Below are 26,504 nucleotides of genomic sequence, written 5' to 3'. Positions count from 1 at the left end.
CATTCAGCATCTCTGCCCCATACTCTAGGCCCCCATACTCTGGGACTCAATCCCTCCACCTCATCCCCTCCTTCAAGTCCCGTGTAAAGACCTTTCTCATTGACTGGGCGTTCAGCCACCCTCTCACCCCCAACCCCTTGCCCTTCACCTCTCCCGACCCCAACTCCCAGTGCCCCTCCAGGGCCAATACATCTTTCCTGAGGTTTGGTGCCCGAAACTGAATGCAATACTCCAGATGGGCTCTATACAAGCTGAAGCATCATTTCTTCCCCTTTTTTTCATTTCCACCCTATCTCTGTGACCTCCTAACCCCCTACCAACCCACACGCTCCCTCCGCTCAGCCAGCTCCGGCCTACTCCATGTTCCCCGACCCACCCACCCCACGATTGGCGGGAGAGCCTTCAGCCACTCCGCCCCCAACCTCTGGAACTCCATCCCCCAATCCCTTTGCCTCGCTTCCTCCCCTGCGTGCTTCAAGCCGGTCTCAAGACCCTTCTCTTCAACCATGCCTTTGGTCACCCTCCCACTTCTCTGCCTTCCCTCACCCCTACACCACCCTCCACCATGCTCGGGCCCCGATACCTGACTGTTCAGTGCTTTGAGACTTACTCCTGACATGAAAGGCACTCTATAAATGTAATTTTGTTGTTGTTGTTGTTCTCCACTTCTGATCTGTGCATACAATTGAACTAAATGCTCTGGGACCATAACGTGAGGGGCACGTGAGGGGCACTATATAAATGCAAATTATTGTTGGTGCTTCTGCTTACTGCTGTATCATCCATGTCAATTTCACAGAATATTACACCTGTATTTTTCTCCACCAGTTCCTAAGAGGGCAAGAAGGCAAATTGGGTTTTGCATCCACAGGCCAGGGAAAGGGGTCAGAGAAAATAAATGTGTAACAACCAGATTTACCACTCCCGATTTCACCATGCCCCCCAACTCACCCTTCCCATTTGGTAGGAAGAAAACATGTGGATGTCAGTTCTGCAGAGATGGACTTTACTGGGATGCCTCCCAACACCATTGCGTCTGATAATCAATACTAACTGCCAAGGCAGAGTTGATGTGTAAATGGCAGTTGCTATCTGCAGTCAAAAGACAAGTCTGAGTTAGAAGATCGGGACTTGGAGCTCAAAGTCTAGGCTGACACTTGCGTGCAGTTTGGGGGGGGAGGGGGGCTGCGTTGTCGAAGATGTTGTTTGTAAGACATTGTTGTGTCCAAACTGGCTGGTACATTTACCCACAAAAGTCACTACACTTTACAGTAAATCTTGTGAAGTACTTCGAGAATGATCTCCTGACGAGTAAGGTGCAGTCATCAAATGCAAGGCCTATTATTGTATAACTGTAATGAATTGTGAATCAACAAATATCTCATTGCTAATTCAGTCACAATATTTGTGACTATTTTTTCAACAATGTTGCTCCATTTCTGGAGTCCTGTAGCTCAGTGGTTAGAGCACTCGCTTTGCAAGCGAGAGACCTGAGTTCAATTCCAGGCAGAGGGCGAAACCCTGGGCAAGTTTCCTTATTCCACACGCCTAATAATAATCCCTCAAAAAAATCAAAAACAATAATAAATTGGTAATTTTCAATCTACAACTGTTTGTGGGACATTGCTGTGTGCAATTGGCTGCCGCGTTCACCCACAAATATACAGTCAATTCACTTTACAGTGTGTTCCGTGAAGCGCTTTGGAACGTCCTCCTGACGTGAAAAGCGCTATATCAAATGCAAGGATTATTATTATTATTATTTCACTACTGCATCAGATCCTGATGCAGATAAACCCCATTATCATTGTCTTGAATTAAATTAACTCTGGCAATTTTTTAAATCTATCTTCAGAATGCCTTAAAAATAGTTTTGAGAGGGAGATAAAATATCTTCAGCAAGTTACAAGTCTATGTTTTTATTTCAAAGTAAAGATTTGAGGCAAAAAAAGCTTGACTGAAAACCTTTATTTCAATAAAACGATGTTAAGCGCAATATTTATTATATTGAGACATTAAAAACACCTTACACCACACGTGTACATTCAGAAGATACACCAGCTTGAACCGCGAAGAACAAAATGAAATAGCTGCTATTGTGGTTTTAGGCAGATCAAATTCTGATGGTCTCATTCTATTCAAAACTTTTTGATCAATTTAATGGTCTTGTTAGAATTTTTTTGTTGTAAGTAAGAAATTGATTTATTGGATCTTGCTAAATTCTTAAGAAAAATAAGTATTGGCAAAAGCAGGCTACCTAGACTACAACAAACTGCTAGGTACAACCTCCAAAATGAAACATCTTTGTCAATATGTCACAAATGTCAGCTGTTATGGTCTTTTTTTTCATCTATGGACAAAGTGTGATAAATGGGTTTCCTGATGTGTCAGATATCACGCGGACCAAAAAAAAACAGCTCATGGTTGATTTTTAAATGTCACAAAGTTAATGGAATGGAGTGCACAACCGAGAACTACTGCAATCAGTAATTTTCAAGGGCACGTTTACCAGCAGCAATTGGTAGTTTAGTGGGTGGAGTTAAGGTGAAGAAAATTTCTGTGTAAAGATGAAAACAAAACATATTTATCCAAATTGCAGCTCAAGATAATTTTCTATCAACAATGCTAAATGTTATAGAAAGTAGGATAGTTGCAGAGATGGAGACTAAGGCTGAAATTGTCAGTTTGATATTAGATTATAACCAAATCTACTTATGTTCTTTAAAAGCCTACATTTTTAATTGAGGAAACTGATCTTGGAAAAACCCTAGCAGATTTAATCCCCAAGAAACGTTATTCATTCACATTCTAGATAAACAACTCTATCTCTTACAAATTGTTTGACTAAATAAATTACTGAACATTTTAGTCTGAAACACCAGTTTCAATGCATTTTTACATGCACGATTACTGCAGCTCTTGGATTTTGTCTTCCAGCGTCATTCGATTTGCCCCAGAAAACTCAAACACCTGAGGAAATATAAAATAATAGTAATAATCCTTGCATTTAGTATTGTGCCCATACAAAACGTACAGTTACCAGCATCAATAACAGATTCTTCAAAGTAAATGTTAGTAAATATCTGAACACTTTCAGACTAGAACCTCTAAGGAATGCGTTTGAAAGATGTTATTTTTGTTATATTGCGGTAGTTTGGGTTCATAAAATCCCAGGGATTGATCCCAGTAACAGGGATACCAAAAGCCCAAGGGAATCAAATTTATTTAACCTAATATTCCCCCACACGGTACAAATCCCGATTTACCTTTGCTCCATTCTTGTAGAACTGGAATGTTGGCATGCAGCTTATTCCACAGTGTTCAGCTATATCCTAAGGAAAACAGACGAGAGGTGAATTCAGCAGAGCTCAATATATGTACACAAGGTTCAGACTAAATTTTTGAAACAAACAATATGAGCTGTTGTTATTTATCGTAGGCTTAATCATAATACGGGATTTTAAATAATATAAATAGGCTTTGAATTAGAAATATATATATACACACATATATAAATAAGCCTCCAATTAGCACAGCAGCATTAGTTTGGAGCTCTGCAAGTTCACCGTCACTAGATTTTTTAAAAAATGTAAACATCAGCTGTTTACAAAAACTGAAGAGCAAGTTTCAAAATTAGTAGGTTTAATATTTAACATAAATGTTTAATATTAATATTTAATACATTCATATTTTAATGTATTAATATGTAATTCTCACTTTACAGTATATCTTTTGAAGAATTTTGGGTTGTCTTCCCAACTTGAAAGGATTAATTTTATTTATTATTACTATTTATCCTTAAAATAAAGATCCTTTGCCTTCTTTGATAAATTGTAGCTTTTATAATAAGAACCTGCTTTGAAAAATGAAATGGGCTCATTAGTTTATGTCTCATGAACGCAGGTGACAGAGCTGGAGCGAGGTCAGACCTGCTCACCCCCATTAACCAAAATAGACCAAATGCGTTCCACTTAGGTAAACGAGGGTTGTCCCCGCAGACAAGTTCCAATCCCCCCAAACTCTTCTAGGCTCCAAATTGTCAAAGGACAATGCGAACCTGAACCATATCTTCACAACCACCCGAGCAAGTCAGGTAACGGGATCATCTCTCGGGCAGAACAAGCCCAGCCTGAGCCTAGTGAACAAGTGCTCAAAGTAGTTCTGTGTTCCAGTGTGGATAGGTTCCTCTCTGTGAGGGCAGATCACGCGCCTCACATCAGAAGTGCTGCAATACCGATCCCAACTAACAGAGGGCTGAAACCATAGCTGTTGCCAGGAGCTCACCCTTCTCATGGTGAGCTTCGTTGCGTTAGCCCCTCACAAAAGAACATCAGTAGAACTTTTCTGGCAGGTGCTAGTTCAAGGAGTAGCTAATAATAGATACTACATTTGATCTTAGCCAGATGGTTGGAGTTAAGAAAGAAGTTGACAAACCGACATGAATGAAAACTTCTGATCTATGCATTTAATTAAGCTTCATCTGAAATGTCTGGTCACTGGTGCTTCTGCTTACCGCTGCATCATCCACGTCAACATCACAGAATATTGCAGTTGGATTTTTCTCTGCCAGTTCCTAAGAGGGCAAAAAAAACTAATTGGGTTTTGCATCCACAGGCTGGGGGGTGGGGGGGAGAAAAGGAAATTCGGAACAACCAGATTTACAATTCCTGATTTCTACACCATGTGCCCCCCTCCCCATTTTGTAGGAAGCACACCTGTAGGTGCCAGTTCAGCAGAGGATGGACTTCGCTGGGATGCTCCTGTAGAAAAAGGGAACAGAACCTTGGCAGGGACGCCGCAGTGACTGGGGTGGGACTGGTTGGGTGTATAGTGTATGTGTTTGCAAGGTTTCTGGGTGTGTGTTTGGGTAAACACATGTGCTTACAGTGCACATTGGTATGCCATCCAAAAGCGGCAAGTGTGCCTTATCAGGCTGTGTGCAGGCGTGCACGTGGAGGTAATGTACACAGGGGCGTTTCCTGACTGTCCTAAAGGGAGCGTCGCAAAAAAATGCGTGCCAACCTGTGTGCTGTGAACCTATCCACACTCCCCACTAAGATGGGAGGAATAGGGAGGGGAGTACAAGACCCCATTTTTAACTGCGCCCTGCAAAGGGAGTCAGAACCCTGAGGTGGGAAAGCCTTGGTCACTTCATCAAAGTGTAGTGCACAGAGGCAACCCCCTCGCCACAAGGGGCCGGGTCTGTTGTGTTTTGTAACGGGATAATAACGTGTTGCGTCTTCATTTCTGTAACGGGTTTGATACTGTCCGAGACAAGTGTAAATATATATCAACAAATAAATGTACTTTGAATAAAAATAAATCAATACTAACTGCCAAACCAGAGTTGTTGTGCAAATGTACCCTGTCACAAGTTGCTGCCTTCAGGAGTCAAAGGGCAAGTTTGAATCAGAAGATTATAGTTCAAGCTCCAAGCTATGACTTTCAGCTCATAGTCTAGATTGACACTCCAATGCAGTGCTACATGGTCAGAGATGCTGTCCTTCGAATGAGACGTTAACCTAAGATCCCATTTGCCTGTTCAGGTGGACTTTAAAGATCCCATAGTACTGTTTGAAAAGAGAAGGGAATTTTTCCCAGTATCCTAGCCAACAATCCCTAAGATAATATTGGTCATTCACATCATGACACTTCACTGTAAATCTTGTGAAGCAGTTTTGGTCAGCCTAGTGTCTGACCCATTAACCTATGCTTAAGAGCATCCAAACCAAGCTGAGATTTCCATGCATCCCACCTACACATGGAAATCCCAGAGAGAGATTGTTGGAATGCAATGCTCACTCTCTCCCTGGAGGGACACATCCTGTTTACCTAATTCCGGAAAGTATTAAGCGCAGGTTGGCAAGAGCCAAGGCTTGGGGACCCCAGAGTGTGTGTTAGGGTTCTGCTGGAGTCTAACCAGCTAAAACTGCATAGCTTGCTACTGATATCACTGTTTGGCAAACTTTCCCGCTGTTTGTCCAACTAGGGCAACCCTACCTGTTGGGGCTTTGACTTGCAGGGTTAACAGGAGCTGAGTAGGATGATTCCCTGCCCCTAGTGACTGGCCTGCCGATGAGCCAGGCTGGCTGTGCTTTCATCAGCAGTGCCCTGGGATACTGTGGACCCATCTGACTCAGAAACTGGACTACTGAGACTACCACAGAGGGCTGGCTCGATTCTGACATTTCGTGGCCAAACATGTCACCTTGGAATCAATTCATCTCCAAGGAGAACCCACTTACCTCCCCCCCACCCAAAGAGGATAGTCACAAGTTGGTAATTTGACATCTGGCAAGTGCAGGTTTGAGCCCTCACTGAGTAGGTGAACAGTAGGTACCAGGAACTCCCTGCGAGCTTCCTGGTGAGCAATACAGCTCAGCATGAAGTGTGTGTGAGTATTGCCACCATCTTCCTGTCGACAACTCTGGCACACATCCCTTCCTATTGAACAATGGTTCCAACAGTTGGAGGTGCAAGGCTTATTGTTATATGACTAACAAAATGCGAATCAACAAATATCGCATTGGAAGTTCATAGTCAAGCTATTGGATCCAACTGTATTTTATTGACAATGCTGCCCCATTTCACAACTGAATCAGGCTTTGATATACCGGCAAGATGATAGTCAGCAAGCAATTTTCCGGGGAAACTGAGCAAAGCTCTTACATTTGTCATTCTTCACAGTTTTCACAGTTAATAAACCCTTCAAATAGAAATGTCAGTACTGTAGTAAGAGGCTCACTAAGAAACCTTTGCAAATTTACAGTATCTTGTTGTTTGAAGGATACACAAATTGCATAGTGTTGGTTCTTTCTTGGGTAAACCCACACATAAGGCAACAGTCATCAGCCTGTTCAGGTGAACGTTAAATAATCCATAAAAGGGGAGTGGATTCCTGGCCAACAATCCCCCAATTTAAAAAAAGACTAATTGTTCAGTTCAAGGCTGTTTGAGAGACATTGCTGTTTCTTTGCAGAAGCTCATTGACACATTTTGATGTGATAAGGCACTATATCAAATGCTAAGATTATTATAATTAACTATGATCAATATTTACTGTATGGAATGCAGATTCTATGTAATGATTAGACATTAAAGTGTGAAAATCAGAGTAATTCCACCTCACTCCAACACTATATTTAATTTCAAAATATATATGTATGATGTGTAACTCAGAAAACAGTGCAGGAATTGTCACATCACAATTGTTATGGTGCAGATTTTCTGATCTTCCCTGAGTTTCTGTGAACAGCAAAGTAGGGGAAAGAAGACCCTTGTCCTCATACAGAGTGAGGGAAGTAGTTATTGGAGCTCTTCGATGCCCTCCCCAGCTATAGAGTAGCAATAATAAACACTGGGCATTAAACCACCTTAGACTTGGGGCAGAAGGAACTCTGGAGGAGTGGGGGGGAATACTTTTCAAACTGCAGAAAGAAAGGATACGCTTACAGAGCAATTATTAAAAATAGCTAATTTAGAGAATTTCTGATGCAAGTTAACATTGATTAGAATTTGATCATCAAATTCATAATGTTGGCTGTGCTGACATACAGAAACATATTATTTTACTGTTTTGGAAATTCAAACAGCGTCGTACTGTAAATGTCAGTGCGTGGATTATAATTTTACCAATACTTACATGGAAACGCGGTTTGATGACTTTACAAGGTCCACACCATGTTGCTGAGAAGTCAATTACCACTAATCTACATCCAGCCTCCTTCAGCACCATTTCAAAATCTTTCTGAAAGAGAAACAGCACAAAAATTGCAATCACTGCCACTCCTCCATGTAAGTACACTTCACTTACAAGGCCGATGGGCAAGCCAGGTCTGTTTTTCCTGGAGCCTAACTGATTGTAGTAGCCAGGGCAAAGCATGTGATCTTATCAAATGGAGAAGGCCTTCCAATAGGTTTATATTCTTGTGAACTCAGTGACAAGCTATCAGGAAGTTATTCTCCAATTTGAGCTATATGAGAATAAAGCTGTGGGGTTGCAAACTGCAAACCGATTGATCAGCAACATTCATGCCTATTTTTTAATACAGTAATTGTAAAACAAAGAAAATAAGATTTATGCAAGTCTTCTCAATGTTCCAAGTGCCAAGGCCTACATAAAACAAGAGGATTCATATAAATTGTTATAAAGAATTGCAATTAACTCTAAAATCTTTTCCCTTCACTTTCTGGGAGTATTCCTTTAAACGGTGAGGACAGCAAACATTGGGAGAAACTGGACTTACCAAATGAGTGCGGGAGAAGAATCAGCGACAATACTTACTGACGTAATATCCTTCACGTAACAGTACATAAACATATGTTCATATGTTCATTAAACAAAATTTGAAGAAAAAAGGTGTACAGATAAAGCATGAATTGTACGTTTCTACTTTGAGGGGATGCAGATAATAATGACAATCCTTGCATTTCATATCGCACATTATCACGTCTTTGAGACGTCTCAAAGCGCTTCAAAGAATATATTGTAAAGTGTAGTGATTGTATATTTTGCGGACGGTTACGCACAGCAGTGTCCACAAACAGCTGGGATTTGAGTGACCAAATTATTATTTATTTATTTACTTTTGAAGGGATTATTATCCCTGAAAACGATCCGCCAATTGACTAACAACCGGGTTCCTACTTACTGCTAGGTAAACAGAGGAGGGGTGGTGGTGAGGGGAGGGGGATGGAGTAAGGAAACCTAGATGTTCAAAACCTTGCAATATTGGTAGAATCTGACACTTGAACTACCTCAGGGCTAAAATAATATTGGTACATTATGGAGGAAAATATAATTTTGGCAAAACTTAAGTGTATTATTTTGAAAAAATTTCTCCCTCAAGGCTAAGGTTACATTTCATTTACATTTCTTTGAATTCAAGTGTCCTGTAGTATAGTGGTTAGCGTGCTCGCCTCACTTTGATTCAACAGGTAAGTTTCCTTACTCCACACACCTCTGTTTACCCAGCAGTGAGCAGGAACCTGGTTGTCAGTCGATTGGCGAATCACTTTTCCAGGGATAATAATGTGGTCAGTGGCTGCTGAGCTTCACCCACAAAATATAAAGTGAATTCACTTTACAGTATATTTTGTGAAGTGCTTTGAGACATCTCAATGACGTGATAAGGCGCTATATCAAATGCAAGGATTATTATTATTATTATTCAGTGCTGAACCTCAACCTCAGGAAAGCTGCAGCCACTGATGGAAACATCAAAAGGGGAAGAAAACATTCTGTTCAGCACTACTGAGAGCCATTCAGCTTCTGATCAAAATTCAGGTTGTGAATACTGGGTTGTTTTGCCTAATTTATACACAATGCTACGCCCACTTCAAGTCTCACATTCAAAGAAAGAAAACAAACACAAGGAGTATTTGAAGATACAACAAGTAACCTTGATGCCACCATTTGTGGCAGCACATTTATACAACATCAATTATATATGTTTTTAAAAACTGGGCAAAAAAAAACCAATCATATGCCCTCAATAATAATAACCCATAATAATAATAATAATCACCCATAATAACTTCTCTCTTTGCAAGGTCTGCCTGAGCACCTTCCACTTGAACTATCTCAGCATTAAAAACAAACGCATGAACAGCATCGTTTTCAAAGGTTAAAGCTGCTGTTCAACCTTCACAGCATCACTTTCCACAAGTTGATCCATCGTCACCATGAAAAATCATATAAACCTAAACTAGCAATTTATTCTACATTTGCCAAAAATGTTAAGGTCATTACTGACTTCCAGAGATTTTTTAAATACCTTCCCTCTATATGAAGGCTGTGATTTTAAAACACACAATTAATGATATGCCTAGTACCCTGTATTACTGAATGAGGGTTGTTTTATAAGCATTAAGGTGATAATAATAATAATCTTTCCATGATATTTTGGGAGGACATCTCAAAGCATTTGACAAGCTATACTGAAGAGTGAAGTGACTGTGTATTTTGTGGGCGAACAATATGAAACAGTTCAAAAAATTGTACCTTCTTGAACAGGGTTGATATTGAAATTATTATGTAGTTCTCGTAAATCGACTCCTAAGAAACATTTTAGCATTTTGCCACTCAAACCTTTAACATTTTAAAGAGTCATGATGTCAACAACACATCTTGAAATGAGCAATGAAAATCTGTATTAAGAAAGAGCTTGAGGCAGTTTTTAATTTGAATAATCTTAATAAAGGTTTTAGGCCAAATGTCAATTGAAAGGCGAGCGCAAACTAAAGGGAGAGACCAGATCACCGCTGCTAAAATACTTTCACCTTCCCCCTCCCCAAACACTTTCATATCCACTATTGCCATCACGGAGAGTTCACTGGAAAGGCAAACAGAATGCATTGTGCGGGTTGGAGAGATTACAGTATAACCTAAGGTTCTCCCCTTCAGCCCAACCACTTCCCCTATCATACACATGCACACAGGTTAACACAAACGCACACGCACACACACACACACAGGCTAACACACACACACAGGCTAACACACACACAGGCTAACACACACACACACACAGGCTAACACACACACACACAGGCTAACACGCACACACACACACACAGGCTAACACGCACACACACACACACACACACAGGCTAACACGCACACACACACACTAACACACACACACACACACACAGGCTAACACACACACACACAGGCTAACACACACACAGGCTGACACACACACAGGCTAACATGAACACACACACACACAGGCTAACACGCACACACACAGGCTAACACACACACACAAGCTAACACACACCTACAGGCTAAAACACACACACACACACACAGGCTAACACACACACACACAGGCTAACACACACACAGGCTAACACACACACAGGCTAACATGAACACACACACACACAGGCTAACACGCACACACACAGGCTAACACACACACACAAGCTAACACACACCTACAGGCTAAAACACACACACACACACACAGGTTAATACACACACACACACAGGCTAACACACACACACAAGCTAACACACACCTACAGGCTAAAACACACACACACAGGTTAATACACACACACACACACAAGCTAACACACACCTACAGGCTAAAACACACACACACACACAGGTTAATACACACACACAGGCTAACACATACACAGGCTAACACACACACACACAAGCTAACACGCACACAAGCTAACACACACATAGGCTAACACACATAGGCTAACACACACATAGGCTAACATGCACACACAGGCTAACACGCACACACAGGCTAACACACATACACACAGGCTAACACACACACACACACAGGCTAACACACATACACACAGGCTAACACACACACACACACAGGCTAACACGCACACACACACAGGCTAACACGCACACACACACAGGCTAACACACACACACACACACACAGGCTAACACGCACACACACACAGGCTAACACGCACACACACACAGGCTAACACACACACACACACAGGCTAACACACACACACACACAGGCTAACACACACACACACACAGTGTCTGACTGACTGACTGTCTCTCAGTGACTGACAGCCTCCTGTACCCCCATCTCTCTCACCCTCTCAGACCCGCCGAGAGCTGCTGTGGCCCGGGTGGGGGGGGGGGGTAGTGGCCCGGGGGGGGGTAGTGGCCCGGGGTGGGGGGGGGGTAGTGGCCCGGGGGGGGGGGTAGTGGCCCGGGGTGGGGGGGGGGGTAGTGGCCCGGGGAGGGGGTGGGGGTAGTGGCCCGGGGTGGGGGTGGGGGGCTGTGGCCCGGGGGGGGGTAGTGGCCCGGGGGGGGGGGTAGTGGCCCGGGGTGGGGTGGGGGGCTGTGGCCCGGGGTGGGGGGGCGGTAGTGGCCCGGGGGGGTGGGGTGGGGGCTGTGGCCCGGGGTGGGGGGGGGGGGGTAGTGGCCCGGGGTGGGGGGGGGCTGTGGCCCGGGGTGGGGGGGGGGTAGTGGCCCGGGGGGGTGGGGGGGCTGTGGCCCGGGGGGGGGTAGTGGCCCGGGGTGGGGGGGGGTAGTGACCCGGGGTGTGGGGGCTGTGGCCCGGGGGGGGGGGGGTAGTGGCCCGGGGGGGGGGGGGGTAGTGGCCCGGGGTGTGGGGGGGGTAGTGGCCCGGGGTGGGAGGTGGGGGTAGTGGCCCGGGGGGGTGGGGGTAGTGGCCCGGGGGGGGGGGGGGTAGTGGCCGGGGTGGGGGGGGGTAGTGGGTGAGGTGAGGGGGTATTTACTCACCTGATTCTCCAGGACCCGGACCCCCATGTTAGCTGAGCTGAGCTGAGTGTGGCCCTGTGTGCGGTGAGGAGGGAGGGAGTGCGGGCGGGCGGGGCGGGGCGGGGCCGGGCCTGGGGTGGGGGTGAGAGCTGCTCCGCGCTGTCCCCGGCTCCGGGCTAATGGCTCTGGTTCCCTGGCAACCGCCAGCCTCAGCCTCTCACCTCCTCACCACCACCGCAGGTGCAGCCCTCACTGCACTGTCCACATGGTCCTCATTTACACACTCAGTTGTTTCCATGTCCCTGATGTTATTTTAGCTGTTTTCCCCTCTCGCTGTTCTTATTTTAAACCCCAAAAATATATTCCTTCTTTCTCGATCGACCGAGGAAACCGAACGGATTTGGAACGTCTCCTGATATTTGATCAGAGATTTGTTAACGTTTATTTTTAATTTTCTGAATAGAAATACAACAGCATCAAAAAATAATAACATGAAAATTGGGTTGGGGTTGGGGGAGGGGGAGGGGGAGGGTGGGGTGGGGGGCGATTGTAGAACTTGTCATTCGAAAGAAATCTGCAGACATACATCTTGTAGAAATTTTAGGGAAACTAAAATGTAGTGGGGACTACATAAGACTCATCCTTCGTGGTTGATCCACTTCAATCCACGACTGTTTGTGGGACACTGCTGTGCGCAATTGGCTGCCGCGTTTCGCCCACAAATATACAGTCAATTCACTTTACAGTATATTCTGTGAAGCGCTTTGAGACGTCTAGAAGACGTGATAAGGCGCTATATCAAATGCAAGGATTATTATTATTATTATTATTGATTGGAAAGTATTATTGCATTACCCAGGAACTTCTATGAGAAGATTTTCAATAATAGATCAGAGACGCTGATTGTATTGGAGTCTGTCCCTTTTATGATCTCTTTAAGAGCATCACCCGGAAATAACATCTCATTTGAAAGACACCGCCTCTGATGATACAACAGCCCCACAGCACATGGCACTGGAACATCAACCTGGACCATGAGACTAAGGACTGAGGTGGGCTTGAACCCCAAACCTCTGATCCAGACACAAGAAGTGTTACCAACTGAATCAATCTGATACTAAAGGAATGTATTTCACTTCTTCTCCAACTTTGTCCAAAGCATGGTGTTTCACTTAAAAATTAACAGGACTATTGAGGGGGAAGATAAAAGAGGGGAGACTTTTCTGGATGACTCCTCTGAAATTTGGATTTACAATATATTATGCAATCACTTAAGAATTTATTCTGGACTGTGGGGAGTGTGGATTTCATCCCCTCTTTGACTGATCAAGGCAAGAAAAAAAAACTGGAAAAAGGTGTAAGTTTCCTCCAACAATTAAATATGTGGAATCCTGTAGTTCAGTGGTTAGAGCAGTAGCCTTGCAAGCGAGAGACCTGGGTTCGATTCCCGGCAGGGCGAAACGTTGGACAAGCTTCCTTACTACTCTGTTTACCTAGCAGTAAGTAGGAACTCGGTTGTTAGTCGATTGGCAGTTCGTAATAATTCCTTCAAAAAATAATAATAAATTGTTCACTCAATCCACGACTGTTTGTGGGACACTGCTATGTGCAATTGGCTGCCACGTTTCACCCACAAAATATACAGTTAATTCATTTTACAGAATATTCTGTGAAGCGCTTTGAGACGTCTCCAAGACGTGATAAGGCACTATATCACATGCAAGGATTATTATATACTTTTTTTTAAATGTTGATGTTGAAAAAATGGCAGTTGAGCAAGTTAGAATAGGGCAATACGATGTAATAATAATAATCCTTGCATTTGATATAGCACCTTATCACGTCTTCTGGACGTCTTAAAGTGCTTCACAGAATATACTAATTAATATATTAATAGAGGGATTCAAAGTTATGAGGTTGATTGATAGAGTAAATAAGGAGACATGGTTTTCACTGGCACGTGGGTTGGTAACCAGAGGACATAATTTTAAATAGATTTTAAATAATTGGCAAAAGAATTACAACAACAAGATTGCATTTATAGAGCGCCTTTCACGTTGGGAGGACGTCCCAACTAGAGAGGAGACGAGAATTTTTAATGCAGTGAGTTGTTATGATCACAACTCTCTGCTATGGGTTAATTAGGGACAGCCATCACGGATTTGTTAAAGACAAATCTTGTCTAACAAATCTAATAGAATTTTTCAATGAGGAAACGGAGAAGGTGGATGAAGGTAGTGCAGTTGATGTAGTTTATATGGACTTTCAAAAGGCATTTGACGCATAAAAGACTTGTAAGAAAGATAGAAGCCCATGGTATAAAAGGGACAGTGGCAGCATGGATCCAGAACTGTCTCAGAAACAGAAAGCAGAGAGTAGTGGTGAACAGCTGCTTTTCTGACAGTGGCGTCCCCCAGGGATCGGTATCAGGACAACTGCTCTTCTTAATATATATATATAAATGATCTGGACTTGGGTATAGCAAGTACCATTTCCAAGTATGCGGATGACACAAAGTTAGGTAGGATAGTAAACAGTGAGAAGGATAGGAGCCAACTGCAGGAAGACATAGACAGAATGGTAAAATGGGCAGACACATGGCAGATGAATTTCAATGTGGAGAAATGCGAGGTATTGCATTTTGCAAGAAACAATGAGGAAAGGCAATACAGGCGAGATAATACAATCTTAAGGGAGGTTGAAGGAACAGAGAGATCTGGGGGTTCAGGTAAATGAATCCTTGAAGGTGGAAGGACAGGTAGATAAAGCTGTAAAAAGGGCAAATGCAATACTAGGCTTTATAAATAGGGGCATAGAGTACAAGAGTCAGGAAGTTATGATTAACCTATATAAAACACTGGTTAGGTCTTAGTTAGAGTACTGCGCCAGGTTTTGGGCACCGCACTATAGGAAGGATTTTAAGACATTGGAAAGGGTTCAGAGGAGATTTACAAGGATGGTACCAGGAATGAGGGACCTTGATTATGAGGAAAGGCACGAGAGGATGGGATTATTCTCATTGGAGCAGAGAAGGAGACCTGATAGAGGTCTTCAAAATCATGAGGGGATTTGATAGGTTAGAAAGGGAAAAACTGTTTCCACTGGTGGGTGTGTCAGTGACTCGAGGTCACAGATTTAAAATAGTTTCTAGGGGGGGGGTGAGAAGAATTTTTTTCATGCAGCGAGTTGTTGAGATCTGGAATGCATTGCCTGAAAGGGTGGTCGAGGCCGATTCGATAACTACTTTTAAAAACGCAGTGGACGGGTATTTGAGGAGGACGGGTTTGCAGGGTTATGGAGAAAGGGCTGGGGCGTGGGATTGGCATTGCATTGCTCTTTCCAAAGAGCCGACACAGACTCGATGGGCCGAATGGCCTCTTTTTGTACTGTAAGATTCTATGATTCTATGAACAGTGAGTGAGTGGGATAAGTTGGATAGTTCTTTCAAAGAGTCAGAAAGGCAGAATTACAGGGCTGAGTGAGACAAATTCCTGCCTCTAGTAAACCCTCCAAGCCCTATCAATGTGCCAGGCTGGCTGGGCTGTGATCAGCAGTGCCCTTACAATAGTACTTAGGACACATCTGACTCAAGACCGCCACAGAGAGTTGGTTCGTTTCTGACATTCTGTTGCCCAGTTTAGTTCCAAGGAGACCATGATTACCTCCCCCCTCAGAGGATAGTCACTGGATGATATCTAACAACTGTAAAGTATATGATACACAACTCAGCAGCCCCGCTAACAATACAATTTACATGTTACTTTTCACAACGGGGGAACATCTCAACAAAGCTTATATGAAACAAATGATTGCACAGTGCACTCTGCTTCTCCTGTCAAGCAACACAAAGTGGGCTTCATGATGTTTGACTGATTGTGTGCACTAGTTACATATTTCTAGGACTGTAACCTATCTTAATTTGTAGCCAAATAAATATACTCTGCTGTATTTCCATTTCAATCAGCCGCTAATAACAAAAACAAACTGAGTTAATTTAGCCTTGATCAACTATTGCTCTGCAACCATGGCATTCATTCAACATAGAGAGATCCTTGAATAATTTTTCATGCCAAGTGGTTGGTTACCTTAGAAACCAACATTTCCACCTTGCATACATTATTTCTGGGAACATCTGGTTCAATGAATATGATCAAAATGCTTTAGAAATAGGACTGGGGAAACACAGAACAAGAGGTGAGAGAAATGTATAAGGCACCGAGGGCATGAGCAAAGAGGAGGCTTTGAGGAGATTGCTGATTACTTTAGAAAAGCATTTTTATAAGAGCTGGATAGAACTGATAATGTGGAAGCTGCATCAAGTATTAAACTGCAGTGGCTCGGGCATTTTACACCGAGCTGGAGGTGGTGGTGGTTGGGGGGGTGATCGGTCAAAGAGGAAGGTCTTCGGGCATGATTTGAAAAAGGGGAAGGAGGGGAAAGGCAAAGCGTTCCAAAGTTTCAGGACATCATGGCTGAAAGCACGGCCGCTGATGGTGGAGCGGAGTAGATGAGCTGGAGGCCAGGGATAGCCGAGCGGAGGTGGCAGAGTGGGGAGTACGCAGGATGTGAAGGGATTTGTAGACAGATGTGAGGATCTTGAAATTGATCCTTTCTGTGATGGTGAGCCAGTGGAGACTAGTGAGGTGTGAGACTAGACTAGTGTGATGGGGGTATGGTTTAGAGTCGGGTAGTATACAGATGGCAGAGTTCTGAATTTGTTGGATTTTGTGGACAGTTAGAGAATGGCATGAATAGTCAAAGCAGGAAGTGATGAAATCATGGACGAGGGTTTGAGCTGCGTTTGGGGTAAGGTTTGGTCGGAGGTGGGCAATGTGGCGGAGGTGGAGGAAAGCGGACTTCATTGGGGACCGGATGTGGGGTAGGAAGGAAAGCTGAGGATTGAACCATACGCCCAGAGTTAGGGTACAGGTTCGGTTGATCTTAGGGAAAGGCCTGGGAGGTTGAGGAGGTCAAAGCCACAGGAGAGAAGACATCGACAGGAGCCAAGGAATATGGCTTCCGTCTTGTTGACGTTCAGTTATGTGAAAGTGTATTTCATTTCTGCGGATGACATCGCCAAAAGGGAGCATTTAAATGAGGAAAGGGGGCCAAGGATAAAGCCTTGCGGTATGCCACAGGTTACTGGGGTGGGTGAGGGCAGGAGGAAAAAATGTTTGTGGATACAAAGTGATGGCGGTTGGTTAAGTAAGACTTGAACCATGTGACTGCGGTCCCACTGAGGTGTATGATGAAGAGGCAGTGAATGAGGATGGTGTGATTGACTGTGTCAACTACAGCGGAGAGGTCCAGGAGGACAAGTAGGCAGAGGAAGTCCTGGTCACAGAACATCTCTCTTTCTCTGTCATTTGTGACCTTGACAAGCATTGTCTGTGTTGTGGGCAGAGTGGAAACCAGACTAGTGGTGCTCGAATAGGGAGTGGAAATGTGAGTCAAGTTGATTTGCAATAATCTAATAATAACTGCTGTGTGCAATCAGCTGCCATGTTTCGCCCACAAATATACGGTCAATTCACTTTACAGTCTATTCTGTGAAGCGTTTTGAGACGTCGAGAAGACATGAAAAACACTATATCAAATGCAATAATAATAATCCTTGCATTTGATATAGCGCTTTTCACGTTGGATGTCCCAAAGCGCTTCACAGAACACACTGTAAAGTGATTTGACTGTATACTTGTGGGCGAACTCGGCAGCCAATTGCGCACAGCAATGTCCCACAAACAGTCGTAGATTGAAAATGACCAATTTATTATTGTTTTGGAGGATTATTAGGCATGTGGAGTAAGGAAACTTGCCCAAGGATTTGCCCTGCCTGGAATTGAACTCAGGTCTCTCACTTGCAAAGCGAGTGCTCTAACCACTGAGCTACAGGACTCCACAATGCAAGGATTATTATTATTATTATTATTAATGCATTCCAGAACTTTAGCAAGGAAAGGCAAGTTCGTAATGATATGGTAGCTAGAGGGATCGAGGATGGATTTTTGAAGAAAAAAATCAATCAAGAAAAAAATTAGTTGGTTAGCTGACGTAAAAGGTTGGCCACCACTGATCTAGGCAATAAATGTTTTTTTCCCCCCCCAGCAGAAGTGAATTACTTATTATTTTCCTGTATTAAATTTAATTTGCAACCTGTCTGCCACTGCTGCTAGGTTTTGCCTTGTATTCCTCTTCATTGTTTACAATGCCGACCCCCCTCCCCCTTCGTAGTTTGCATCATCTGCAATTGAGACCTCACCTCCTATATCTGAGTCCAAGTCATTATGTATACGGTCTCGCCAGTGGTTCCAAGCAATCTGAGCTCCTGCTCAGATAATTTAACTACAATGGGCTGAGTGGAAAAGTTAATTCTCTGTTCTCAGACTATTTGTTAGGGATAGCGAAATCTAGTAGCAGTCAGGAATGGATCACCACCCTGGTAACACTACAAAGGAGATGAGAGAATCAATCAGAAGTTGATGGGGAAAGAGGGGGGTGGTGGAGTTACATATTCTGCCAGTGATCACATTTCAAACCTATCTGGCAGCAACAAAGCCCATTGGCAATTGTTAATCATGAAATACAACAGAACACTTAAATGCTTTATATTTTATTGGTCCAATATTTAAAATCAGTTGAGGTAAAGATAATTGCAATATCAAAAACATACGCAACATTTTGTAGTTTTTTTTCCAAACTAGTTTATATAATGTACATACAGTTTATACATGTCCCATCGCAAACAAATGCAACCACATATCACTTAGGGCAAAATTAAACTGACTAGCATCACAGGTGCAGAACAGTAAATATACAGCCAGCCAATAAAACTGTAGGAAGAGTAGTGAGTAGCTTCAGTACAGCACAAGAATTTACTATAGCTAGAAGGCAGCCAAATAGATGCTAAGGTTTCAACACATAACCAATGTAGTACAACTTCAAATAAAAGTTTACAAATTGCATCGGAGAAAACTATTTTCTACTTCAAATGGGCAGCATTTTACAGCTCTGCCAATCCATTATACAAAGCATTTAGTGCAAAAAAAACATCGAAAAAAAAAGCTTAAATGTAGAACTTTAATATTGTATTCAACATTCACAGATGTGTTTTCTCCTCTCCCCCACAAAAAAGTATTACAATCAAACCTCCATCAAAGAAACAAAACAGTAATCTGCTGGTTAAAGCACATGAATGCATTATGAAATTCCAGTGCTGGAATCTGTCTGGTTTTATTAGGGAATTCCCATCCTTTATAATCCTTGCATTTGAAATAGTACCTGATCATGTTAAAACACTCAAAGTGCTTCACAGTACTGTAAAGTGCAGTCACTGTACATTGTAGGTGTACTTTTCCACTTTTCCAAGCCACCTGCTTATTTTAGTTGTAAATAAAAATGCAAAAATACTCCTGTCATGTTAACATTTGAAATGCAGTCAGACACAATAGCAAATGCTTCCTCAAAAACAGTTTCAGCACATAAGGCCAAGCAACTGATGATTTCAGCTCACTGAAAACACAGGAGCTGGCTCTCAATTAAATGCTCTCAATTAGTGTTGATCACATGAAAGTTTCAATGGCAAGTTGAATTGAGATACTATATTGGCAAGTAAAAGCAATGACTTGAAAGCAGTGCTTGTAACTGTAGGCCCATATATGAATGTGCAATTCTTCATAATATGTGAGGCTCATATCTACATTCCCCCCCCACACTCCCCAAATTCTCAGAACACGAATGTAGCTAAATAGATTAAGGACTTTCATTAAATGGTGGGCAAGGACAATTTGTTCAGTTAAATAATTGCAGATCTTGACCCTAATTTTTCAATTGTAAGTAGCAAACATCAACTCTACCTCAGCAGTTGATATAGTGGACAAGCAGAGCCACAGGCTGAGGTAACACACAAACACGGTCCTCAGAAAAAATGAAGTCAGGAACCTAAGTTGGAGGCAACAACATTTTCAGTTTCTCAAAGCACTGGGCATGTATGCTGTCCTTTTTACTACAGCAACAAAAAGAAAACTGACATTTACTTAAGATGGATAAATGCTATCCCTCTTATCCATCCCAGCTCAGTTTAATAGTCAGTATTAGGATCATGTTTCTATGAATCGGCCATCTCAGTCAGAATAATGGAAACAAGATTATTGGACTACAGGCTTTGGAAGATAGACACCATCCTATTCTCTCTTTCTGGTGTAAAATCCCGACCATGGCTACAAATCCTCAACCACCAGGCAGTCAATTGCAAATGTGGGTAGGCACAGAGTCGGGTGGAGGCAAGGAGAAACATTCTCACTACTATTCTGTAGCTTCCACTAGATCTGAAATATCATCTGTCCTGTTTTGTGATTGGGAAAAGGGGATGGGAATCAATATCAAGAGATGGTCTCTCCCTTATTGAAGAACTTCAGATACATGCAATGGTCATCTAACAACACTGAAATCAGGAAACTATTTTGATCATTCTCTTCATGGTTTTCATATTCATTGAATAACATCCAAAAACTATAACTCACCTAAGAAAAGGTTTATGGACACTACAGTACACTTTAGCATGTTTGAACAATTTCAAAACTCAAATTGCTTGCATTACAAATTCCTTATTTAACCCATATTCTCTAATCTTTGCTCTGAGATGTTTTTCAGTGAATGGATGAAATGTTACCAATCTTAGCACAAACTAGGCAGGTAGTCAGAATATCTTCAGATGTAACAACTGTTATTGGTTATTAAATGTTGGTAAAATAAATGTACTGCATTTAAATAGGCATGCAAACCAAATCATTTAATTGGTGGAAAGGGAAGTGAATCTCACATTTACTTAAATGTCTATTGGGATAGCTTTTTTTTAAAAAAAACAATCAATACTTGCTTCCCTTATTTTGGTCACTACAGAACATATTGCATCTACTTTGAACTGGCTGCATTGCAATGGAATCTGGAAAATGTATCTAAAAATGTGCAAGTTGTTTACTCCCCCTCCCGCTGTACTTGCTGCATATTTTTACAGTTCACAAAACATGAAGACTCGACAGTATTTCATGAAGTATGCATGAAACTACTGGAAAAGTATCTATTTGAATGGCAAGTTTTCTTCCGCACACAGAAATGTTGGACATCCTACACAAGTCCAATCATTTAAAATTCCTGTGCAAGAAAATGTCCTCACCATTAACACCTGGTCAGTGACATTTTAAAAGACATTTTCAATGGCACAATTACCAAGTACTCCTGATTTGAAGGAGTGCAAATAATGGTTTCAAAATAAATCACCCAGTGTTATTTTTAAGGAGGATGGAAACTATGTTCTGCTAAATAATGCAACACATACTGCACAAAGCCTCATTTTTTTAATATATAAAGTCTGGAGACAAACCATACCATTGAACATCAACTACAGTTCTAGGAAAAATGAACCCCAAAAATATTCACCAGAAAAGTCAACATGACAGCACAGCTCCACCTTTAATTCCTAAGTGTACTCAAAGCTGCCACTAACTAGCCTTTTAATCTTGTACACATATAACCCAAAACTCAACTGGTATTCAATTTGTCTTCTGGACTGAAGTTTACAAAGAGGGCACAAACCAAGGGAAACCTAACAGCTTTAAAGCTCCACAAAAATGTGCTAGTTCTATGTCACTTTCTTTAGTCAAATAAGTTAATTGAACTGGAGAGTTTAATCAGTCCAGCAGAGCCACTAAACCGAGCCAAGCAGTACAGAGAGGAAGTGTGTGTGTAAAAAAAACGTACCCGGCACCACTTAATTCATACAGAACTAGAAATTTGGAAGGGGCTGAAAAAACAGAAAAAGTTAACAAGCTCCAACAGCAAACTGCTGTATTAATTATTGGCAAAGCAATTAAGTGAGTGAAAGCTATGATGAGGCATGCGTGTAATGGTCTGTAAACATCCCAAAGCCATTCACATGCCTACAAAGAGTGAGAAAGGCAGAGTGAAGAAGGGACATTTTCTATTCTTCCAAATAGTTGGTGCTAATGGGGCATCAGCTATGGCATGGGAAGAAGTGTCCAATCTGTGCTCTCAGTGTGGAAAGGTGGAGGCGGGGGGGTGGGGGGGGGGATATTACAGGAAACACCCAAATTCCCTTTACTCAAGTGTTCAAATTAAAATAAATATTCTCCCGATGTGTGCAGTGGGAATGTCAAACACCTACCGGTCTATCTGCCCTACCCCCTTTCTCCCCTCCTAAAATATTAATCTAGCATTTTATCTTCACAGACCTCCCTGGAATCCTGCGGCTGACTCGTGCAGAGAGCTGGGTTTTCTTTTGCAGTACAAACTAAACGGAGTTCAGCTTCTTAGCACTGGTGTCAACGTCTCTCACCTAATGACAGATGGCACTTTCTTCTCATTAACATAGGAATGAATTGGTGTCTGGATAAACGTTTGTTGAACAGATGCTCAAGGAGACATTACACAATAACATTGTGAATAAATTGGAAGGCAAGGCAAACCATGACACCCACAATGTGAACATTTAATTCCAATTTATTCAGTAGTGGTCAGGGCCATTAATTCTGAGATAAGACATCTATTCTAGAGTGGTGATGTCCAAGTACAGGACCAGACATCTGCATGTGGGTGGGCAACGGAAAGAGATAATTAAATACTGTACCTAAATAAAAGTTAGTAGTGTGCAATATTAATCTTACTGTATGCTAGTTCCTTCATGATTTATTTCAAAGCTGAACACTTTAAAATTCACAATAATCAATCAAACAGAAATGAGGAATAGTTATTTAAAAATCAACCACTAGCAAGGCTCAAAATTCTACAGATAATTATAAATTGAAGACATTGCAAGTCTTATATTAGAAACTATCTGAAAGGCTGTTATGATCCACAGAACCTGAAGAAAATCTGAATGTATTCAGTTTTCATGCTGTACATTGCTTGTTGATCAAACTAAGTTCTCAGGGATATCCGGAAACATTGAAATCTAGAAATGAATAGTTCAGACAGATTCCTACATAATACCATTTGTCCATTAGCAAGATTATCCCTTAAAGGTCACCACTATTGGCAGGTTTTGCTGTACCAGATACAGTTCCAGTTCCTTTATAGACACAATGGTAATAACCATTCAAACACACTTAGCTATTTTAGTTCCATGATTACGCATCACATTCTCTGCAGAACAAATGCATTCCAAGTACATTCAAAGTGCACTTCAGTAATATGGGCCATCACAGCTTTAACTACAAGTCCAGTAAAACAATTTAAGACCATGGTCAACAGTTAGCACCAGGTTAACTTGGAAGGACAGAGAGAGGACATTTAGTAACACGGTTCTATACTTCCTCACTGCATACATAATTTTAAAGTTGTTTTAGCAGTTTATTTTCCACAGACATGTTGACCTTTATGGGTTAACAAATCAATCTCAAGTTTTCATCATTTCATCAATTGGTGTTAGAAAATGTCATGAAAATGCAATTTTCATCTGCACGTATGAATTGTAATGAATACAACAACATTTCTAAATGAATAACTTAAAGCCTTGTTTGAGGTTACTCTAGAAACATACTCGTATATTCATTGATGTGTCACCAAAGGGACTCACCCTGAGCTCTTTCTGATTTTCCTTGGGAAAGGGTATATTCCTGAAACCATTAGTGCTGATTAGGAGCTTCTTTCCCTTCTCTCTTTAAAAAAAAAGGTCTTTTCACAACAACTCTCCAACTGCGAGGACATAGGTCCTGCTCCCATGTTGGTGCTGCCAAAATCGCTATGTTGCATGTTCCAACTTAACATCATACTTCAGGAAAGCTTTGAAGAAACTCATGCTCAAGAGAGAGGGAAATTAGTGAAACAGTTTGCAAATCATTTTGGCTTTTGTAGGAATACAACCAGGTACTTTTGGAAGTGACCTCTTGAGACAGCCTAGGCTCAAAAGGATTGCTATTTAATATCCTTCTTCAATTATGCGCTAATATATTCACAAAATGCAGGGTTGCTCTAATACTGTAGGTTTAGTAGGTACAAGACCACCAAGTCTACATTATTTACAAGTTAGACTTAGGAGGGATCAATAATCATGCACATGAAGCAACACTTAGTCAAAGCCACAACCATAGTGTTGTAAACAAAAATACAAAACACCTTCAATCTTGGTTTTACCCCACATGGCCTCCCCTAATAAGGCTGTGCAATGCATTCATTCATATGAAAAAATGCAATTCAAAAATCTAACAATTAGAACGTTAGAGAATGTTGATCCCATTACATTACAACAGGCATAGCAAACCAGATTTCACTGGATTTAACTTGGTTACTCTTCCATTGGTTTTAAGAAAGTTTAATGCAGCCATGAAACAAGGCAGGCAGGGACCATTTCTCAGTACATTTACAAATGTTGCCCAAAGAAATTCTCAAGCAGCTATAATTTAAATTTCTTGGGTTATACAAAACATCACATGATGAAGGCACTTTTGAAAAAAAACTATTTTGTTTGCTGGGTGACCTGGCAGTTAAGAAAATCTCACCATCATTAAGCATCCTAGATCTCAGATTAGTCACACACAAGATGGTCTTCATAGCTATGAGTGAGGACGCTTTCTCAACACAACCTTGGCAATCACATTTAATATAAGGCATGACTTTATAAAACAACCTCAGTTCTTACAAGATGAATCATGCTTTGCATATGAGACACTATCGAAATACGTCAATCTCACAAAACAAAAGGGAGACTTGTGAAAATGGGCATGGCAATCAGGATTCGAGGAATGGTACATGAATGACAAAGTCAGCAGCTGGATAAAAGGTACCTGCTGTATTCCACAAACAACCCTAACAAGAAGTACATGGGGTAAAGACTAAACACGTTATGCCCTCATTGCTCAAACACATGTTTGCAGGAAAACATCTTCACCAATACAAGGTTTGCTCCAAGTGATTCACCTTTTCATGAGTTAGTATTCACTCAGTGGTATAATCAGTAAATGAAAAGCACCGCCCACGAGATGGACAGTCAGCTTAAATTACATTGGGACTACTTTTAGAAAAGGAACTATTAGCTTCTATAAAATCTTTAACTTACTGTCCTCATTCTAATGCAATTGGCAGCCTTTTATATGTAATCCACCACAGCTCAGCTGCATCAATCTCGGATCACCACTTGTATAAAGTCTATCAAGTCCCTATAAACAGCTCCATAGAAATACAACCCATTACACCAGGATGCTCAGAATATTAAATGCCCAATGATGTGTGCACGTGATAAAGATAAATCAACAAGAGTCCAAAAAGAGCACAATCATGTTAATCAACAGATGGCCTCCAACACCACCTTCACTGTTTGGAGTACTGAATGGAAGCAGCACTCAGCGAACCACGGCAAATGTGAATTTAGATAACACTGTGCTGACAAGACAAACTTGTACTGAGCAGAGTGCGCACATTCCACAGAAAGTCCAAGTACATGTGGTGTTTACCTACAGCTATGTACAAAACTGTGTGGATTAGATTTTCCCCAAAGTGCAGTGTTCCAGTATTGTGAACTGGGCAAGTGAAGAGGCAAAACAGCCCAAACAGGAAGCAACATTAAAGAGTTGACTAGGAGTGGGCTTCACTTTTAGCATCTGGCTTCTCTTGTAGGAGTGGAACAATCGATTCCCACGCTGCAAGGCACTGCAAGACAAAATCATTTTAATCAGTCAGTACTGAGGAGCTCAAAAGAACCACCATTTATAACATGCTACCTTTCGCAGAAAGGTCCAATGGGCACAAATCATGAGATTTAAATGTGTTGGTCAAAATAGAGGTTTGAATTTGCAGAACTACTGAAAATCTCTCAATTTACTGAACAGTACTAGAGAATGTCACCTATATTTGGGCACTATTCGAAAAAAGGAGTCTCTCTCTCCCAGTGTTCTGGCTAACAATCCCCAAAATAAAATTGGTCACTCACTCCATGGCTGTTTGTGGGACATTGCTGCGCACAAACTGGCTGCCGCATTTCGCCCACAAAATACACAGGGCCAGTATATCCTGTGAAGCATTTTGAGGTGTCTTGACAAAGTGATAAGGCACGGTATCAAATGCAAGGATTATTATTATACAGCACATTGGAGAACTTACCAGCCTACGTGAACAAAGATAGACCATGGATTCCAAACAAACAGCTCAAAATACATTAGAATACATTAGAACATACGGCACAGAACAGGCAATGTGGCCCAACTGGTCAATGCCGGTGTTTATGCTCCACATGAGCCTCTTCCTACCCTTCCTCAACTAAACCTTC

At 41.9% G+C, this 26,504-nt stretch overlaps 2 protein-coding genes across 3 annotated transcripts in view; both read right to left on the bottom strand.

Annotated features, from left to right (window-relative positions):
* Positions 1-1,953: 1,953 nt before the first annotated feature.
* Positions 1,954-12,326, bottom strand: LOC103187216 (thioredoxin). Its single transcript, XM_042332646.1, has 5 exons — positions 12,251-12,326; positions 7,643-7,747; positions 4,514-4,573; positions 3,267-3,332; positions 1,954-2,970 (listed from the first exon to the last, which is right to left on the bottom strand). Exons 1-5 carry the CDS (start codon positions 12,275-12,277, stop codon positions 2,908-2,910), a joined length of 321 nt encoding a protein of 106 aa, XP_042188580.1. The 5' UTR covers positions 12,278-12,326; the 3' UTR covers positions 1,954-2,907.
* A 6,497-nt stretch (positions 12,327-18,823) lies between these two features.
* Positions 18,824-26,504, bottom strand: part of snx30 (sorting nexin family member 30) — a 49,442-nt gene continuing 41,761 nt past the window's right edge. For both annotated transcript variants that reach the window (XM_042332644.1, XM_042332645.1), the window contains exon 9: positions 18,824-25,888. In XM_042332644.1, coding sequence (XP_042188578.1) covers positions 25,814-25,888 — 75 coding nt within the window. In that variant the 3' untranslated portion in view covers positions 18,824-25,813. The remainder of the gene's footprint in view (positions 25,889-26,504) is intronic.

Source organism: Callorhinchus milii, unplaced genomic scaffold, assembly GCF_018977255.1.
Source record: "Callorhinchus milii isolate IMCB2004 unplaced genomic scaffold, IMCB_Cmil_1.0 Scaffold1, whole genome shotgun sequence".
NCBI lineage: Eukaryota > Metazoa > Chordata > Chondrichthyes > Chimaeriformes > Callorhinchidae > Callorhinchus > Callorhinchus milii.
Note: the sequence above shows the minus strand (reverse complement) of the source record. Positions and strands in the feature narration are given on the sequence as shown.